This window comes from Chenopodium quinoa, unplaced genomic scaffold (assembly GCF_001683475.1).
Source record: "Chenopodium quinoa cultivar QQ74 unplaced genomic scaffold, ASM168347v1, whole genome shotgun sequence".
Taxonomy (NCBI): domain Eukaryota; kingdom Viridiplantae; phylum Streptophyta; class Magnoliopsida; order Caryophyllales; family Amaranthaceae; genus Chenopodium; species Chenopodium quinoa.
Window position 1 is genome coordinate 6,474,717 of NW_018744633.1, and position 20,647 is coordinate 6,495,363.

Consider the following 20,647-nt stretch of genomic DNA (forward strand, 5'->3'; position numbering starts at 1 on the left):
GTGTCATGGCTGCTCTAGTTACCTCTGATGAACCGGTAACTACATTTTTTTTCTTTTTTTTTTAAAAAAAGGTTTTAATGTTATTTGTGTGTGTGTATTTTTTACTAGGAAAAATTAGAAAATAACACCCAAAAATTGTCACGATTTTGATAATAACACCACAAAAAAAAAAAAAAAAAAAAAAAAAAAACTTAGATTATAACACCACCAAAAAAACCAAAAATTCTGATTTCAACACCACTTAACTTTTTCATCCAAAAAACCGTTAGTGGGTCCCACATTGTACACGTGTCAATTGTGCATTGGATTAAAATAAATAAAAAACAAAAAAAAAAGGAAATTAAAAAAAAAGGAAAACCCTTAAAATACCCAGCCTCCATTGGCGCCGCCATTCCTACCGCCGTTCTCCAACTCAGCCTCCACCACCGTCACCCAATCCCAACCGACCACCCTCGACCCACAAAACCAGCCAGCCGACCACCCCTTGACTGCCGAAATCAGCCCAAACGTACCCACGAAAGAACCCGAACCCCGATTTCAAGGTGAGGGTGAGAGGAGTAGGGCGGTTAGTGGGTTTGGGTATGGGTGGGTCGGGGTTTCGGCAGTTTGGCGACGACTTTTGGTTGGGTTTGGTAGAGGAGTACGGTGGCTGGGCTGGTTAGGGTTGGATTTGGGTGGTTTGGCGATGGATTCGGGTCGGGGAGACGAAAATGGGGGCTGGGCTGGTTTGGGTTGGGGTCTGGGTGGTTCGGCTGGGGCCTGGGCTGGTTTGGGTTGGGGTCTGGGTGGTTCGGCGACGGCGGGGATCAGAGACAATGATGGGGCCTGGGCTGGTTTGGGTTGGGATCTGGGTGGTTAGGCGACGGCGGTGAGACGATGACGAGGGATGGCTGGTTTGGGGTCTGGGTGGTTCGGCGACGTCTGAGAGACAGTGATAGGGGCTGGGTTGGGGTGCCGACCATGGTAGGGTTAAGTTAGGGGCTGGGTTGGGGTGCCGGCCATGGGCGCCGGTGGTGGTGGTGGCTGGGTTATGATTATAGGGTTTTTCTTTTTTTTTTTTAATTTTTTTTTGAATTTTTTATCCAATAGTTGATTGACACGTGTATTGTGTGGGGCCACTTAACGGTTTTTTTTGGATGGCAAAGTTAAGTGGTGGTGAAAGCAAATTTTTGGTTTTTTTTGTGGTGTTATAATAAAAACTTTTTTTTTTTGTGGTGTTATTATCAAAATTGTTACAATTTTTAGGTGTTATTTTCTAAATTTTCCTTTTTACTAAGGATTGTGCAAGCAACCTAGGTACCTAGCTATGAAGTCATGTACTAATATATATGGATGTTTGTTATACAAAAATGAACTAATATTGTCGGTTAGTGTTATCATTGTTTAATTTGTATTTCAAAGGTACCTCTATTTATTTAAATTAAGATTGATAGAGTATAAAAATAGAATCCCATGCCTCAACAACAAGCTTAATCTTTTGGTTTAGTTTGTCCTTCAACAAGGATCGTTATATTACAAGTATTTTTATTTTGTATTTCAAATTCTTCGATGAGTATATAAATTCATATGCATATGGTTTGATTAGATCAGATTGACATTCATTTTTATATTTTGTTACAGTTCATGTAACTTATGATGATAGATATGCTTTTATGATCAACTTTAGAAGTATATATATGTAGAAAATAATAATAGGAATAAGCTATTTAATTTCAATAAATATGTGCATCACACAGGTCTAATATAGTAACTTAACATACTATTCAAATCACGTTCCTTTATTATTAGTAAATTCCCGCTAAAACTAATTGAATTATATATATATATATATATATATATATATATATATATATATATATATATATATATATATACTTTCTCTCTACGGATTAGTAATTAAGTTTACGATTCGTACATCACACGGACACTATGCTAATAACTTAATAAGGGGCCTCATAAGAGTGTCTATTCCATTTCCAATTACAATTGCTATTCTACAACAAAACTTTTTTATAGACAATGAATTCTCCAAAATCCCTTCATCATACCAAAGGAGTATGAAATAATAGTAGTTCTTTTTTTAAAAAATTAATACTTTAGGGTTCGTTTAGCATTACCGTGGTTTTCTGTTTTTTGGTTTTTTGTTTTTTAAAAGTATATGATATAAGCCCCATAATGAATCAAAAATTATTTAAACTTATTAAAATCATGATAATTTTAAAAACTGACAACTGAAAAGTGGAAACACCTTTTTCTTGTTTCTTGTTTTTGGTTTTCAAAAAAACTGAAAACCAAAACTGATGTCAAACAAGCCTTTAGGTAGTTGTTTTAAAAAACACGTGCCGTAGTTTTTGACAATTTTTTTTTTCTTGAGAGGGGATAAGACCACTCTCAATGGTGAGCAAAAAAAATGCTCCCCTACTCTCTCTACCCACTTTCTCTCTCAACAAATCACTTTTGCTCATGGGCAAATTTTTTTCACATTTTCTCTCCCAATGGTGAGCAAAAAAAAGTATTTACGAATTTATATCAAAATATATCAAAATGCATGTCTATTTATAGAGAATTTAATTTTATGACCGTTGGTAATTTTTTTTTTTTTTTTACAAAATATATTTTCCTGAAAATGCATTATAAATAAATAACCGTTGCAAACGGCTAGTATTTTCTGATTGGCTGGCTGCCTACACCCGCCACGTGTCGCGTCTTCACTAGCTGCCTCACTGCACGCGTCAGCCACCCAACTTTTTTTTTTTTTTTTTTTTCTGATTCTTCACTGCACGTGTAATCTCCATCTTCATTATTGTACCGTTTTATTTGTGTTTGCCAGCCAGCTGTGGGCCCCACTCCAATTACTATTCATCAATAAAAAATGCTCAAGTTTTGAGCTTTTTTGGAAATGCTCATGAGCTTTTTTTCCCATTTTTACATTTGCTCACCATTGTAGCTCATGATCATTTTTTTTACTCACAAAAAATTCTCATGAGCAAAAAAACACTCACCATTGCTAGTGCTCTAAGAACCTGTATTTTTGTTGATGTAAATGTCAACAAAAGGAAGGAAAATCAATAAATATTGCCAGTCAATGAGAGGATTTGTGAAGGAAGCAAGGGAAACAGGAAGGCCCAACAAAAATGACGTGTCAACTCATAATTGGACGCAAGACACCATAGCACAAGCTGTTAAATCACTTAAAATTACGAAACCACCCCTCACCAAATCAAAACAACTAGCTTCAGCACCCAGAAACCCCTCCTCAAATGACGAAAATACCCTCACCAAACCGAATCAGCAAGATTCGGACCCAATATAACCCGAACCAAATATGTTCGGATCCGAAATTAAAACAGTTGATTACAGATTTACAGGCTGTCAGCAACAAGTCCCTACCCTGCGTCTCCTCAACCGCTTTGGCTCTTTCTCTCTCTACTGTGTGTGTTTCTCTCTCTAGAATAGGCGGAAGGAGGAAGACGGACCGAGGTTTGGTGGATCCAATTATCAGGTGAAGAAACTCAGGTATTTTTGGATGTTCGATTTTTTTTTTTTTTTTTTTTTTAATTTCTGGAAATATTTTCTGTCAATGTCTGATGTTAGGATTTATGTAATGATTAATTTCTGGTGTTGTAATTTGTGTGTTGTTGGTGATGTTTGTTTGTGTTTTGTGGAATTGATGGAATTTTAATTTGATTGATTTAGTGAATTGAAAAATGAGATCAGTTTGAAATTAGGCGAATTTTTGTGAAATTTGAAGTGTTTTTAGTGGATTGGTGAGTGAATTGATGAGAGTTTTGAGTTGATATATTACACATTGATGAAGAATTTTGTTTTCCAAGTGAGGCTTCTTTGAGTGTTGCGTTTTAGTGTAATGGTGATGAATTGCAGGTGTTGAGTTGTGAAGGAATTTTAAGTAGGATAGAAGTCGAGAATGAAACTTTTGATTTAAAAGGAACGAAAATTTGATGATTAGTTTGTTTACTTGTTTCGAGAATGAAGAACATTTAAAATTGAGGAAATTATACAAGCAGTGGAAGATGTTGGATTTAGCAATGTAGTCATTTAGTGTATGAGTTTAAGGTTACCAGGAAGAGAAGAGGATTCTTGAGGATTGAAGATAGAGTAAATTATCTGAGGTCTACAGTATATTATAAGAGTCTGTTGTGATTTTAGTATGAGGGTGATGTTATCAATTCTCAATTAACAATGTGTTTGGGTTGAATTTACTTATATCATGAACATGTTTGTGTGACGCCACGTGTGAAGTACAAAGTATTATTTAGGTAATGTTAAAAAAGGTACTTCGTGTATTGTAATTATTGACTCATTGTAGGTAATAATGGCTTAGATTGGGACTTCATTGTAAGTGGCATATTTATGGCCTGCAAGCATAGTTGGTTACATGCCGATTTTTGTGACTCTGGATAAAATGTGAGTTAGAAGTTTGTTAACTGTATTGATGTTTCTTTTGTTAGTGAAAGTGTGAAATTAGTTTGGGTTATCAAGATGCACAGTGATATATTTGTATATGGAATTGCCATTGTTGGTGCTCTTCTACCAAATATCTATGTGAACTTTACTTAATTATCTGTTTTAAGTGTTGTGAAAGGATGTGCATTGTAGCCATAAATGTGGACTGGTGGATTCATTGGTCGTTCTTCAGCTATATAGCCTCATATTCATGTTTTTTTCTTCTTAAGTTTGATAAGTGAACCTGTATGTGAACAGCTGTGAAGTTTGGACGTGTATACGCTGTGGAAATGGAAAGTGCAGATGGTAGTAAGATTTCTAAGAGAACAGTTTTTGTCACCGTTGGAACTACCCTATTTGATGCTCTTGTCAAAGCAGTGGACACTCCTGAAGTCAAGCAAGAATTATATGCAAAAGGGTATACACACCTCCTGATTCAAATCGGTCGTGGGTCTTACATCCCTGCCAGGGTATTTTGAATGTTGGCCTTGTTGCTTCCTGAACTTGTGTGTGATGTTCTAGAGCATGGCATTATTCTTTATGGCGTTAAAATTGGTGATAATGAAAGAGAAAATAATGCTTTAGCTGGTTTCTCATTTGATCTTGCATTAATAAACTGCCTGTTGATCATCAAACATGATTTCCATTAATAGCAAGTGAGGCGTTAAAATGAAGTAATTGCCTGTTGCACATCATATTTGATTCCATACTGGGGTTTTGTCATTGCATGCTAGGCTTTTTATTGTAGATAAGGATACACTAGTAAATGTAACCTTAAGATACCTGAGAATTCATGTTGACTAAAATAAGGATAGAATCTTATTTTGGGTCTAGGTCCGGTTTGCAGTGGTGCATTTCAAAATTGTAACTAAATTAATTATAAAAGTTACAATGGCATCAGTCATACTACTGCTTGAACTCTTTACTTGATGTAGGGTCTGACTTTTTTTTTTCTTTCTCTGATTCACATGTAGTCAACTGGTGACAATGGGTCCCTAGCCGTTGAATACTTCACGTTTTCGTCTAGCATTGCAGAGAGCCTTTCATCAGCTTCTCTTGTCATAAGTCATGCAGGTATCTGTAAATTTTTTTTTTTTTTTTGAAAATTGGGTGCTAAATTGTTTTCTTTGATAGTCATTAAATTCTAGGCCAGAAATAGAGTATAAAATTCCTGAGCATTATTACTATCAAAACTTGAAAGGTTTTTGGTTTTCTGCAAGTATATTTTAGGAGACTCTCAGTGACTTGTCCGATGAGTTATTAGTTTCAGCTTGGGAAATTTCAGGTTCCAGTTGAGTGAATCTCAGCTCACCATTTCGTTTAAGTCTTTAGCAGATCCTTTCGGGTTTCTGGTGAAACAAATGTTGTCAAAAGCCTATATTTAGGATTGTGTTTTTGGGTCATCTCATTTTTGACAAGTATAGCTTTAAGCCTTCAAAGACAATAAAGGTCTCATGGTTCTCCCAGCAATTATTGTATCCCTTTTGATGGCCTTTAGGTATCTGGTGTTGGTCATAATTTTGTGAATCTTGCTATTATACAATATCTGATCAATGTTCTTTACTAATCCCTGCCTTATGATGGGCCAATTACGTGATTGAATCAGAGTTTAGATGATTGAGTGTGTACTTCTCCTAATGACTATTTGATAAATTGTGTTGGGGAGAGAAAGTTAAGGTTTGGCTTTGATTTCTATTCATCTTATGATGACTGAATTATGCTTAAGGTGCCTCCTCAATCATGTTTACTGCATTATTCACCCTGCTCACTTTGAACCTTTCTGTGGCCGCGGTATCTTCACTTGAATATTAGTTGCTTGGTCTGCTGATGCTCTTGTTACTAGAGTAACTGTATCTATCGATAAACACCCACACTATATTTCTGTCTTAGGCCTCAGCATGATGTGGGAACTTAGATGTATGCCACATTGCTCCAAGCTGGTCTAAACTTGTAAAGAGATTGATTGTTGAATTTCTTTGAGAAAATATGTGCTGGAACAAAGTAGTGAAATTTAATGAGATTAATTCCGTAGGTGAAAGACACCTTAGCTATTATCACTGTCAAATCAACAAAAGCCACTGAGAGTTGGTGTATGCTTTGTTTACCATAGTATGTTCTACTAGGACACAATTTGTCCAAGCTAATGCAAATATTACTGGTTGTCTTACAGGATCAGGCAGCATTTTTGAGTCATTGCGGCAGCATAAGCCTTTAATTGTCGTGGTGAATGAGGACTTGATGGATAATCATCAAGAAGAACTGGCAGAAGAATTAGCAGAGAGGAAACACTTGTTCTGTGCACACCCTCAAACCCTTTATCAGACTATTACAAGTATGGATTTAGATTCTCTTCTTCCATATCCTGCTGGTGACGCTAAACCGGTTGCAAAGCTTATAAACAAGTTTTTAGGTTTCCCAGAAGATTAACAAAAACACATTACTTGATCCTCCAACAATTTAAAATGTGTCAGTGCTTAATCAGACTGAAATCTCTTGATTCTTTTAATAGCACATGTATTGCTTGCTTCTCATACTTCTGATATTGATTTTTGTCGAGTAATCCAATCAAAGATGGTTGATGATTACCGTTTAGTCGTGACTGTCAAAAGTGAAGTGAAGAATATATCTTTGTGAATGGAAAAATGCAGCATGAAGTTGATTGACTTCATCTCTGAAACACTAATGCAGAACTTCAAACAGAACTAGATGAAGCAACAAGAGTCAGCACCATATGGAATTCAACTATAGACGTTTTCCTTAGAGGAAAGGTTAAGAAAGCAGCCCTACCCCTAAGGATGTACTCAATATGTTCAAGGTTTCAAGCTTGCCCCATAAATGTATTAGAATTAAACTTTGGGATGATTTCCCTTCAGAGGTTTTTTTTTTTTTTTTTTTTTTTTTTTTTTTTTTTTTTTTTTTTTTCGTGGCGTCTTCCACCATATGCTGGCCAAATATTGAGCTTGTCAACAATCCTGAGCTGACCACATTATTACGTGTGCTTCAAAGTGTTCTTCATCCTCTAGCCCCAATTCTTTGAACTTCATCCCCTCTCTCAAACTTACTTTATTGTTTGGGTGATCCTCTTCAATAAATCGTAAGTACTCACCAAGTCCAGAAAACCCTCGTCACCATGTATGAAGTAAACCTTTTCAATGAGAATAAAATTACTTCTATCGTATATTGAATCAGCTAGTAAATTTTACCTATGCTGAATTCCCATAGCACACGCCACGCTACCATCCAATCAAGGGAACATAAATAATTATGTATTCATTTATGGTCAAAGTCATGCCTTGTTAAAACCTCAATCCATGATGAACTTTGAATGATTTAAGCAACGAGAAGTGTATTTCCAAGCTAGTTTTCCAAGATAATCAACATGATAAGCAAATACGAACTAAAACATAGGAATAATTGTACTCCGTGTTTCCTGAGAAAATACAAGTTTATCTCGATGATAAACAAATCTAATGACATTTTCATAAATAAATCAACAAAAAATCCCAGTCAGTAATTTTTACCCTTTTATTTTTACCCTTTTTTTCTCTTAACCTGTATGATCCTCCATTTCTTTTACTATTAAATTGGTAATAAATCGTTAGTTAGTGTTTTCATAATAGTAATTTTAACACATTTAACTAGGGGTGAAAAAATATTAGAGTGTGGTAAGGCGAAACTAGAAACTATTATGAAAGCATGTTTTAGAACTAGAACCTAGGTAAGAGGTTACGATTTCGAAAAGTGAATCTAAAAGGACACTTGACAATGTATTATTGAAAAAATTCCCGCTAAAATTACTTTTGAAAAAAATCATTATTATATTAAAATAACATTACGTTTAGATTATAATTTTTATTTTATATAAAATCTAAAGTAAACTTTCTAAAATATCAATTGCATATTATAACTATTACATATTTAAATATTTTCACTCACATGTTTTTATTGTTTTAATACATTTCAGTATTTCACGCATTTTAATACCTGATCAACCAGTTCATTTTTTATATATATATTGTAATATTTTGATTATAATTATTTAACATAACCTTTTTTTAAAGAGACCTAAAAATGCATAAATATTTTTGTTGAAGTAAATGTCAACAAAAGAAGGAAATTTTTTTATTTAAAAAAATCCAACAAATAAAAATATAGCCAACCAATAAGAGGATTTGTGAAGGAAGCAAGGGAAACAGGGAAGGCCCAACAAAATGACATGTCAACTCATAATTGGTCACGAGACACCGTAACACAAGCTGTTAAAACCACTCAAAATTACGAAACCACCCCTCACCAAACCAAAACAATTAGCTTCAGCACCCAGAAACCCCTTCAAAATGACAAAAATACCCTCACCAAACCGAATCAGCAAGATCGGACCCAATAAAACCCGAACCAAATAGGTTCGGATCCTATTCGATTACAGCTAGTTACAGGCTGTCAGCAACAAGTCCCTGCTCCCTTCTACCCCTTTTTTCTCGTCCTCCAGTTTTGGGTTTTCTCACTCTCTTTCTCTCTCTTCAACCAACTTCTCTGTTTTCTCTCTCTATACTTTCTCTCTCTACTGTGTGTGTTTCTCTCTCTAAAGGAGGCGGAAGGAGGAGGACAGAGCGTGGTTTGGTGGATCCGAGTTTGAGGAGAAGAAACTCAGGTATTTTTGGATGTTCGATCTGATTATGTTTTTGTTTTTGTTTTTTTAATTTCTGGAAAATTAGGTTTTCTTTTTGTGCAATGTCTGATGTTAGGGTTTCTGTAATGTTTAATTTCTGATCTGTGTTGTTGTAATTTGTGTGTTGTTGTTTATGTTTGTTTGTGTTTTGTGGAATTGATGTATAATTTTAATTTGATTGTGTGAGTGAATAATAGTTGGAATTAAAAGACGAGATTAAGTTGAAATTAGGCGAATCTTGTGAAATTTGAAGTGTTTTTAGTGGATTGGTGAGTGAATTTGTGAGAGTTTTGAGCAGTTATTTTATACATTGATGAAGAATTTGGTTGTATAAGTGAGCGAATTCTTGAGTGTTGCGTTTGAGTTTACTGGTGAAGAATTACAGTATATGCGAAGAAGATAATAGGGCGGTATTGGTTATTGTGAGAGTAATTTGTGGTTGAGTTGTGAAGGAATTCAAGTAGGATTGAAGGAAGTTGAGAATAAAACTTGAACTAAAAAGGAATGAAAGTTTATTTGATGATTAGTTTGCTTATTTGTTTCGAGAATGAAGAACGATTTCGACTGAATAATTATATGGAATACAAACAGCGGAAGATGTTGGATTTAGCATTGTAGTGTATGACTTTTAGGTTACTAAGAAGAGAGGAGGTTTTTCGGGGACTGAAGACAGAGTAAATTGTTCGAGGTTGATAGTATATCATAGGAATCTGTTGTGACTGAAGACTAAGTAAATTGTTCGAGGTTGATAGTATATCATAGGAATCTGTTGTGACTGAAGACTAAGTAAATTGTTCGAGGTTGATAGTAGTATATCATAGGAATATGTTGTGACTGAAGACTAGTAAATCATCTGTTGTGATAGTTATCAATTCTCAATTAACAGTGTGTGTTTATCATGAACATGTTCGTGTGTCACAGCGTGTGAAGTACGAAGTATTACTTGGGTAATGTTCAAGGAGGTATTTCGTAATCATTGTAGGTAGTAATGGCTATGACTGAGACTTCATTGTAAGTGATGGAAGTGGCATATTTATGCCCTGCATGCTTAGTTGGATACATGTCGATTTGTGCGACTCTAAATAAGATGTGAGCTAGAAGTATGTTAACTGCATTGTTGTTTTCCTTTGTTAGTGAAACTTGTTTGGGTTATTAGGATGCACCATGATATATCATATATGTGTATATGCACTTGCCACTATTGGTGCTCTCCTACCTAACATTTGTGTGAACTTTACTCTTTTATTCATTCAAGTGTCAGGAAAGGATTCATAAATCTCAATCTGCCTTTTGTTTTCAGGTGTATTGATTTGATTAGTCGTAGGGCCTGATTGATATATCAACAAAATAATAGAGATTGGGTGCAACTTTTTGTCATAAGGCTATTTTGACCTCATAGTGCATCACACACTTAAAGCCCAGCTGCTAAAGGGATATTGATCAAATTTTTTTGTGGTTACTGGTGCTGAAGGGTTTATGTCACTTGATGCTGCTAGGGTTGCTCAATCTCATATTGAGAAGGGAGCTTTGGCTTTATAATAGGCCCACTTACTGTCTCCATGCTGGCGGAGAGCATGCGTGGAATTTGTGCTTCGGGTAATGCCCCTGACCAGTCGAGCCGTCGATGCACTCGGTGTGGTGACAATTTCTCTAGTGGTTCTTTTGGTACTTTTTGGCGTGTTGTGCATAATCTACACATTGTACTTCCGTGCTCGTATTCAGAGATCAGAGCTACGTCGACTCGATTACTTTAACGGACCTTGGATAGTTCGTATCGTTTTTATTTTGTTTGGAATATGCTGGGGGATTGGTGAAGTCGTCCGATTAAGTTTCTTTAGGCAGGAGGGTAAAGTCTTTCATTCGCTAAGCCTAAGATGGCAGGAAGACATATGCAAACTATACATCCTATCAAATCTAGGGTTCACAGAACCGTGCCTCTTCCTCACTATGAGTTTTCTCCTAAGGGCATCCCTAGATTGGAGGGGGTCTGGTATACTAGACCGGAAATGGAACTTCAAGATCATTGGTTATGTTTTGCTTTATTGCCTTCCAGTATTCGTCTTGGATCTCTTTGTTGTCATGGTTGCCCCCAAATTCCGACATGGAAAGATTAAAGTGCTGAGTAAATTGCCAGAACAATTCATTACGGTATATTGGAAGCTGACTGTATCAGGCAACCCTGCCATTGCTTGCACTTACCCCTTGTTGTGTACAATACTCCATGGGCTGTTTGCCACCGTCCTAACCACTTACCTGTTATTGCTTGGGAGGCGGATGGTTGTGTCGGTCATCAACAAAGGGTTGCAGAAGAGAGTTTACATACTTATATTTCTTGTTTCAAGTTTCCTCCCTTTGAGGGTTATTTTGCTTGGTTTTTCAGTTTTGGCGAGGCGTGAGCATTTTCTCTTTGAAGCTCTTGCCTTTTCTAGTTTTCTTGTGCTTTTTTCTTTTGTTGTAGTGGGTATTTTTATGCTTGTGTACTTACCTGTTGCGGATTCTTTAGCCCTTAATAGGGGTGTGGGGTTTCCTGGCACAGAGGGAGGACGGTGCTACACCTCCGAGGACTATGCTGATTCTCTCTCTCTTGTTGCTGCCAACCAGAGCCAAATTGAAACGAGTACGGCTACAAGCCTGGGAAGAAACTCCGATGTCTCAACTAAACGGGGTTCCATTTCATTCCGGACTATGATCAAAGATGAAGCTTCTTCTACAAGTGGCGCATATGAGGAAGAAATGAGCTCATTTTCCCCATGTTTTCGTCCGTTAACTTCATCTCCTGGTTCCCCAGCTTCCCTACAGATGAAACTTCCATCTACATAGTTTGAGGCAAACTTCATCGGGGGAAACGACAGGCAGAAGAGAAGCTTTTTTTTCTTAGTTCTCTTGTCTTGATGATGATGTTTAAAAGAGGGTGCATCTGTAAGGGCAATTTCTGACAATTAATAAGACTGTATCTGTTCATAGAACCAAGGAAATGCTACCCACTTCAGCGTGAAAGTCCTGAGTAAAGTTTTGGCATTGTTTTCAGCATTCTTTAATTTTGTCATCGATAAGCAAGTGATGATTTTATTTTCTTACAGTAATAGTTAATCAGTGTGAAGAGTCTTTTTACCCCAAAATTTAATTTAAGTGTACAGGTTGGACGTTCATGGCAGTTTAGTTATCATCAATCATTATTGCAATTTAATTGTTAATAATACGCAATTTAATAATTAATAATAATACGAAATAAAATGTAAGTAAGATAATCAGAAGCATTTATAATCATAAATCCTTTGCTTCACGCAGTTAACCAGTACAAATTTGTTTATTTCTGACAGATAAAGAGTAAATAACTCAAAACTTAGAGATCACCAAAAATTACATGTACTGTAATTTTTTTTTCTAATACAACAGCTATGAACAGCTTTTCAAATTAAATACCCTCTACTTATGAAGATTTTCTTTTCATTAATCACTTATTTTCTTTTAGCTAATCACTCGGCATTCTCATAGCACAGCACATTGGATTGGATTGGATTGACGCTGAACAAGTACTAGCCTTTCAGGCGAGTAGGTATGGGAATTTGGGGAAGACACAATCAAAGTTCATAACCAACTAACAACGCTCACGATTAATGAAACGTGATACTCTCTCAATTTCCTTCATGATCATCTCCTTTTCCTCTTCAAATTGTTCGTCCTCTGAACCTAAACAAAAGACATTAAAAGTTGGTACTTAAAAAAGAGCCCATAAATCATGTCAATAAAGTTTTTGGCCTATAACACAGTAATACTTCTAACCTTTTCCAACAGAAAGACTGCGTAAAAGATCCAACAACTTCTCACAATTTTTCGCCAAGATGATTTTGATATCGTGCGTCTTGTTAGGGTTTGCGACAAATACCTGCAGATAGATAAATGAGTTTACCAAGGGCTAAATCTTCACATATAGACAGTTAGATCTGTGAATTATAACTCCCTAAATGCTCAAAAACAGAGCTCTAAATTCTCAAGACAGAAAGCAAATAGAATTTTCAAAGAAAGTTACCTTGAAAATGTGAAAAGCAGAAAGCTGGATATTTTTGCTCGAATCCTGTCCAAAACCAACATAAAAAGGAAAGCAGAATCAGAAAAGAGATTTTGAGCTTTATTCAGCAACTTAATAAAGTATACTTTGAGAAGTTGTATACATTCTACAGCTCCACTACAAGCATTAATTTACCAAAAAAAAAAATAGATTTCTGACAAAGGTAGGTTCTATTATTCAAAGATAGTTCTAGACAGTATTTATATTTTTATCATTATTATCGCAAGATTCATTAAAAGTAGTCCAAGTATGTTAAGGAAAAAAAAAAGGAACCTTAAACTAATGCTGTAGTAGATGGAAATAAAAGACAATCCCCGAGGGAGAAATTCAAAACCAGCAAAAACGGATGAAATCAAACAAGGCACCGTAAGTAAATTGATACCTTCAATAAAGTCATGATAACTTTCAGGTAACGTATTTCTAGAATATACTGCTTCATTATGTGCGAATTTGGCGGCTCTAAAAGAAAATCTGAAAGGAGCTACTACCCATCAACAGCAAACTATTAGTGGTGTAAATCAAAAGCATAAAATGAACATGTTTAGTAAATTACGTCAACAAACCTTTAGTGATTGTCTTCTAGTCACATAGTTTGTGGATGTCAAAAGCTTTTCATACATTTCAAAGAACTGAAACAATAGACATTGATTAGAACCAAAATAATCCAGGCAACAATCCTTTGTACACGTATGTGCGAGGGGTCGATGAAAGGTTGTTTTGTTTTAAAAGCTCTACTATTGTATAAAAAAAAGTTTATACGGAGTTGAACACGTTGAGAAAAGATTACAAACTAAAGCTTTAACAAATCCAATATGCCCCAAATTAATTTTGAGAAACAAAAATGCCTGACACAACACACATGGTAAACCAAAAAGGGTAATAAGATAGTTTACTAATCTTTTACATAAAAATGCAACAAAACTTGTTTGAAACATGCAAGCTTTTGCATTTTGCTAGACAAACTCTTACTAAGGAATTGGATTCTAGCACTTGTAATAAAATGTCAAAGTATGTCATCTAGGCCTGGGAGTAATAAGAACATGATTGTACCTCATTATAATGAGATGTCAGATATTCAGCAACTTCTTTACTGTGTTTCGTAAGCAGATCCTGTAAAAAAAATTGCAGGGTTACAAAAACATATACATTCTAACAACATATGCAAACAGATGCCATTGAAACACTGACCTTGAATGTGGCAAATGCATCTGAAGCAACATCAAAGTTGGGGAGTTCTATATACTTGAAGAACAACTCAAAGCTGGTAGACTCCAATATGTATCTGAAAGAATACTATAAAAAAGATATTTTAGAAAAAAAAAACCTTTGAAACATACAGTGCATGTAATAAATTTCGAAATGCGAAAAAACTAGAATAACAAGAGTAGTAGCATGAGAAAAAAATTGCACATCATCCTCTCAGAAACTCACATCACATATTCACATTTGCAGTCACCTATCTATCAAGGTTCTCTACTATGATCAGTAATTTGGAGGGTTCGCCAAAATTTAACTCCATTTCCAAGAACTAATGGTATCCTCACTTGATTAAAGCACCTGAATAAGAGCAATATGATTCACGGACATATGATGTAGATGAGAAGAAGGGATAGAAAAGAATAATTTATAGCAGAAGAATCTTTCCAAGGTTTGACTCTTACTCATCTTGACATTATTATCTGACCATGGGGAAGGATAAAGAAGAAAATTAGAATACAAACATTCATGGTCCAAACAAGAAGCGCAAGTCCTAAAAAACACATCTCATCCGGTCATTCATTTTGCTAAAGACCATAATCACCTAAGAGCCAAACAATCCTTTTTGTTAGGTCTGCAGGCTAACTCCCAACCTCCCACCCTAGTAATAGGCCCTCTTTTCTTACCCCACCCAACAAGGATATTACACACAAGTCTTCCGAAGCACAAAGCAGCACCATGGAAATTCAAAAGAGACAGAGAAATGATAAAGAGAAACGCACAGAAATATATATAGATAATGTCACAACATTATCTCCCAAAAACATTGTTACATCACTTTTATGATACCCCAATGTTATGTCAAATGCTCAACGCTTCAAAATACATATGAGCATGAAAAAATTAACCATATGAATTCCCCAAACAACTCTTAGTGACTCAACACAATCCAAGGTCCTAAGCCTTCCTCGAGAAAGAAATTGCTTATGTCTCAAAGGACCAAGAAATGGATTAAAAAGTAAAGGAGAAAGGGTATCTCCATATCTCAAACACCTCCAAAAATCCCAAACCACCTCCAAGACAATACATTGATTAATCAACCAATGATATGCAACCCTTAATCCACTTCGTTCACCTAGATTAGGCCTTTTAATTCCACAATCCATCATACACTTTCTGAAGTCAAAATTCAAAACATTGTTCTAATCCCCTTATTCTATTGTCATCAACCACATTACTCATGAATATGTGATGTTCCACAAACGTTCTCTAGGCCTCCAATAACATTGAAGAAAGAACAACCCTTAACAAGTAGAAAGAGCCTTTCTTGGGAATCGAGAGACATACACATGTTGCCTATCCCTGCAACAGTGATGCTAATAAGTCTGTAATCCCTATTTTTTTCAAGGCTTTACTTTCTTGGGAATAAAGAATTACACAAATACACACTGTTGCCTATTCCGGCAGTCACTCATGACCACTGGCCACTATTGTTTAAGGCATCAGCAAAAGCTGACAGTCCTTCCTCCTAAATGTCGCCCGCTTTGCTACTCTATAGATACTAAATGCAAGCCTCTCTTGAGTCATGCCCTTCTCAATTTTATTTTACTTAAGGCCAAATGGAATTCTTATTAATGTTAGTCCACATATGTACAGCAGCCAACATGATATAGTCTCATAAAATCAATTACTAACCTTAAAACCTTAACTTAATTCAACTAGAGTTTATGTATAGTTCCGTGAGTCTCTGGAATTCTACTGCATACTGCTATTCTTTCTTCACAAGGGCCTTTTAACTTGATTGCCTCCAAAATCAATGAAGAATGAACATCCCCTAACCTAATAGAGAGAAACATTTCTTGAGAATTGAAATTGCATGATACTGTCTCATAGATTCGGAATCATCATGGGAAATGAACACAAAATGCTAACCACCTCTTCACATAACCCATATTTGTTCTCAACAAAATGAAGCCAGAGACTAAGATTCATCAGGAAAGCACCATAACCTCTTGAATCCCAATTCATATTTCCTACCTCTGCATTCCAACAACACACCAATCCCAAATCCTTCTAAGCCTTATAAGCACTAGCTACTGAGATCTTGAGAGGGAAATAGTAGAGAGGTTGCTTTGACCAAAATTAGCTCCATCAATTCAGAAGATTACATGTAAAAGACCAAAAATAAAATAAAATGGTGCACTCAACAAAAACTCTGGAAAAGCTTTAAGTAAGATATGCAAACTAATCAATGAGCTATTTAAAAGCCAAACAACATGAACGTCTTACTTTGCAAGTGTTTGAAATTTGATGCATTCCCTCAACATAGTCCCACAAGTCAAGGCAGCATCTTTGTTATCATAGCTGCTCAAGAAAGGATGCACAAATTCATCTATATAAGACAAAGAATGTTAAAATAAATAATAAAAATAAAACACTTTAGAAATAACCACAAAGGTGTTAAAATATTGAATGTACCACATGCAATCCACATCAAACCCATGGCAGATAAGCACTAGTCAAAAAACACATAGATTGTTAATGCATTGGTTTGCCAAATTGATCTTTCACTTTCAAGTAAGCCAAAACATATGCAAGATTTCCACTTGTATCAAACCTAATTATTCATCAACCAGAGACGGGGAGAGGATAGTAGCAAGACATCCCAGCAGTCTCAAATAAAAACAATAAGGAATAATAAAAAAAATTAAACCAAAAAAAATGGAAAGAAGCAAACAAAAAAAAATGCACACTATCGATGCACTTTAAAAAAATATACTTCGTATATAAACTCAAAAAAAATAATTGATCCTCTTTTCGGCCACAAAAGGTAAAAGCAAGCACATACAAAAAATCTTATCTTAAAGGACTGGACTTTAAATCGTACCCCGTAAAAACTATGATCATACAGAAAAACAGAACAAAGAGGATTACAGCCAAGTTTGTCACGGGCAGCTTTCTAGCTTTTAAGTGTTCAGAATATCATAACAATCTATGGATAAATCTATTAGAACTACTGAAGAATGATTCTGTTTTTCCTCATAAATGACTAAGGTAAAGAGTGCAAATGTGAGCAATAAGTCAAAAAAGAAGCCTAGGCGCCTAACTAATCAAGCATATACAATGGGGGATATAAACAAGAAACTTTTTTTAAAGTAAGAGAAAAATGGAAGCAGAAAAACTCAATTTAGCACATAAGGGGATATAAGTAAAATAAATGAAGCCCCAACTAAGCTTACCAGACAACAAGGAAGTCAAGCAACTCTAAATGATTTTCAATGTATTCGATACAGCAATATGTGTCGTCCACTTGTTGCTTTAACAGTACAGACCAACATGAGACTAAATCTTTTCTCGCCTGCCCGCAATTAAAATGGTAAATGAGAAACCAAGTGAGGATGTACGTTGATAAAAAAAATAAAAAATAAAAAAAAAATAAAAAGTTATCTATGACTTACTTGCCAACCAAACACATGTAACTTGTGAACTAGAAGAGGGATAACATCTTCGTTACATATTTCAACAGTAAGCTGCAGAATCTGATCTGTGTTTGGCTCAGATTCGCTATCTCCACAAAGCATCAGCCTCATCGTTGACAAGTTTCTTCCTACTTCTTCTAAAGCCTGTATTATAATAAATATAAACTTTGGTAAGAGTGGTGAAAGAAAGCAAGAAGAGAGAGAGAGAGAGAGAGAGAGAGAGAGAGAGAGAGAGAGAGAGAGAGAGAGAGAGAAGAAGTGGAGGGGTATGCATTGTCACCAAAAAAAAAAATATCTTTCTCAAAATTCCATATGACGATTGTAGAGAACACAAGTATGTACTTGAGAAAAGTAAGCATGAGCAAAGGAAATCGTAAGTAAGATCAAGGCATGTGAATCACAAAGTGATAGAGTAAAAACTAAACAAGTGTGACACTTACTAGTCTAGTTGCACCATCCTATAATGATCTCATATATATAGTGCACACCAGACTTAACATTGATGATGAAGGCTCACATGTCAATGCTATTCTGAGATTATATTTAAAATGTACTCCAAGCATGGGCTTCAACCCTCTCTACAATATTCCCTCCGCTTAAAGGGCCTGATTCACTTTTAAACATTGCTGAACCCAAAAATGTGAGATTGTACACAATATTGAAAAGCAAAACGAATGGAGGGCCAAAGAATATTTTGAACGATCAGACAGCTAGGGTTCCACAACCCACCTCCTCCCCCCCCCCCCACAAAACAAAACACAAAAAAAAAAAAAAAAAAAAAAAAAGAAGAACAAAAAAAAAGTATCATGTGTCCTAAACTCCTAATACATTAAACATGCTCCTAAAAGATTATGGCAATTGTCAACCAACAATTAAAGAACTCTACTTGGATTTCTTAGTTCTTTTCTATGTCTTCTAGAATCTCTTAATCACACATCTAGAATTTCCTCACATTCCAAAGTCTTCTTCAAATGAATGAAAGGTTGCACAGAATGCTCAACTACAGTCCCAACACGACAGCGTTGATGTGGAAAAATCCAGGCAAGAGGAGCAAACAAATAAGTCCCACATTGTCTTGTATTAAGATGAAATAACAACCAAAGTCCAGTCAAGCTACAAGCGGGCAATAAAACCATCCCTAACCCCAGATACAATTGCCTACAATATTTACACAAATCATGATATAATCGTCATAGGCAAGCAGAAAGTTGCTTTCCCCACTTGCATTAAGCTACATAAAGTTGTCAAATCAGGTGTTCAATATGGGATGGGTTTGAGTGATTTTGAGTCATGTTGAGTGAATTAGCTAATTTTTCATGTCATGAGACTCGTGTGCTCTCAGGTCGGGTCACTTATTGACAGCTCTAGGTAAACGAATACGAAGTATATTATCAAACCCGTAAACAATCTCAGCTGCAACTAAAAATTGACTTAAAACAGAAGCCACTACATTGAGCATTCAACCAGAGATCTAAAAATTAAGACTCCCACCTTGCAAATAATCATGAATTAAGATAAATTCCCAACATCAACTATCTTACCCACATTACATTCCATACACTAATAACAAATTGAAATTAATTCAACCCACAAAATTAAAACACCATGAAATCAATTAAATCTCAAAATCCAACAAGAAATATTCCAACAATGCATCAAAATCAACATACCCACATGTAAATAAATCACAATAAACATCCAAAACAAACATCAAACTAAATAAAAACCAAAATTGGAGCAACAAAATCATATATTTTGAAAAATTAAGATTAACCCATAAGAGATAAAGGATCAAAATAGTAAAAAAATAACCTTTTCAAGAGCTTTAACTTCGACAACGGTGGGAGTGTCAAGGGCCAAGAGGCTGTCTTTGGTAGACCTGAGAACCTCTTGCGGTGTTTTAGAGCGAGGTTTGAAGAAAAACGACATTTTTTTTGTTGTTGTTAAAATGTGACAGTTTTCTCTCTCCTCTGTGTGAATCGCCGGCGGTGAGAGTTCAACAGTTATTTTTATTCAGGGGAATTGTCAAATGTGGGACTAGGAGAGACGTGACAAATCAAATTTATCTTTTGTTGCGTTTCTTAGTGATTTGCTAAGTAATGATTACATGTTTTTTTTTTGTTTTTTTTTATTTATAATTTTTTTGTTTAAATAAAGTAAGAAAAATAATCATTAGGAAATCGGAATTTGTAATAAGCTTTTATATGTTATACTAATTAGGGGTAAGCATGAGTCGGGTACTCGTACCGGACTTTGGGTACTCGAAATTTCAGATCGGTTATCGAGTACCCAATAAGATATCAAATACTAGTAATAATGATTAAACTTAATACTACCTTCGTTACAGACTTACAGGTTATGTGCAACGATTAAACATTTTCCCCTCAGCTTTATGTCAAATCGTTGCACATAACTTGTAACGGAGGTATAATATAGTTATTATGATATCATTTAACACTAATTAATAATAATGTCAAATGATCTTGACCAAATTATTAACAATATTACTAATCATTGATATTATAAAGTAATTATTATGTAAAGTAAGATTTTAGATTTTGGAAAAATAGATTTAAGTAGGAGAAAAAGCAAAAAATTGTTTATCGGATCGGATAACCGTTGATTTTAAAATTATACTCAATAACCATACCCGATAACAAATTGCCGGAGCGAGTACCGTTATGGTTATTGGATGAGTACCCTAATTTTCGGAGCGGGTTTTCGATTTTCAGGTAGTTTTGCTCAGCCATTATTGAATAATACTACGTA

General features: G+C 35.4%; 3 protein-coding genes across 4 annotated transcripts; 2 read left to right on the plus strand and 1 right to left on the minus strand.

Annotated features, from left to right (window-relative positions):
* The first annotated feature begins 2,607 nt into the window (after window positions 1–2,607).
* LOC110701334 (UDP-N-acetylglucosamine transferase subunit ALG13 homolog) lies at window positions 2,608–7,336 on the plus strand. Of its 2 annotated transcripts, none has more exons than XM_021878977.1 (4): window positions 2,608–3,502; window positions 4,723–4,934; window positions 5,439–5,538; window positions 6,635–7,336. In XM_021878977.1, the coding sequence occupies exons 2-4, from the start codon at window positions 4,755–4,757 to the stop codon at window positions 6,889–6,891; spliced, it is 537 nt and encodes a 178-aa protein (XP_021734669.1). In that variant the 5' UTR covers window positions 2,608–3,502; window positions 4,723–4,754; the 3' UTR covers window positions 6,892–7,336. The 2 variants fall into 2 exon arrangements, with proteins under 2 accessions (XP_021734669.1, XP_021734668.1); XM_021878976.1 differs by having other exon boundaries at window positions 2,611–3,516.
* Window positions 7,337–8,931: 1,595 nt separating this feature from the next.
* Window positions 8,932–12,163, plus strand: LOC110701335. The gene is made up of 2 exons (XM_021878978.1): window positions 8,932–9,115; window positions 10,434–12,163. The coding sequence occupies exon 2, from the start codon at window positions 10,733–10,735 to the stop codon at window positions 11,951–11,953; it is 1,221 nt and encodes a 406-aa protein (XP_021734670.1). The 5' UTR covers window positions 8,932–9,115; window positions 10,434–10,732; the 3' UTR covers window positions 11,954–12,163.
* Window positions 12,164–12,366: 203 nt separating this feature from the next.
* LOC110701336 (calcium-binding protein 39-like) lies at window positions 12,367–20,154 on the minus strand. Its single transcript, XM_021878979.1, has 11 exons — window positions 19,691–20,154; window positions 17,858–18,022; window positions 17,639–17,757; window positions 16,689–16,763; window positions 14,391–14,484; window positions 14,253–14,312; window positions 13,766–13,831; window positions 13,585–13,683; window positions 13,164–13,208; window positions 12,917–13,019; window positions 12,367–12,823 (listed from the first exon to the last, which is right to left on the minus strand). Exons 1-11 carry the CDS (start codon window positions 19,805–19,807, stop codon window positions 12,732–12,734), a joined length of 1,035 nt encoding a protein of 344 aa, XP_021734671.1. The 5' UTR covers window positions 19,808–20,154; the 3' UTR covers window positions 12,367–12,731.
* Between the last annotated feature and the right edge of the window lie 493 nt (window positions 20,155–20,647).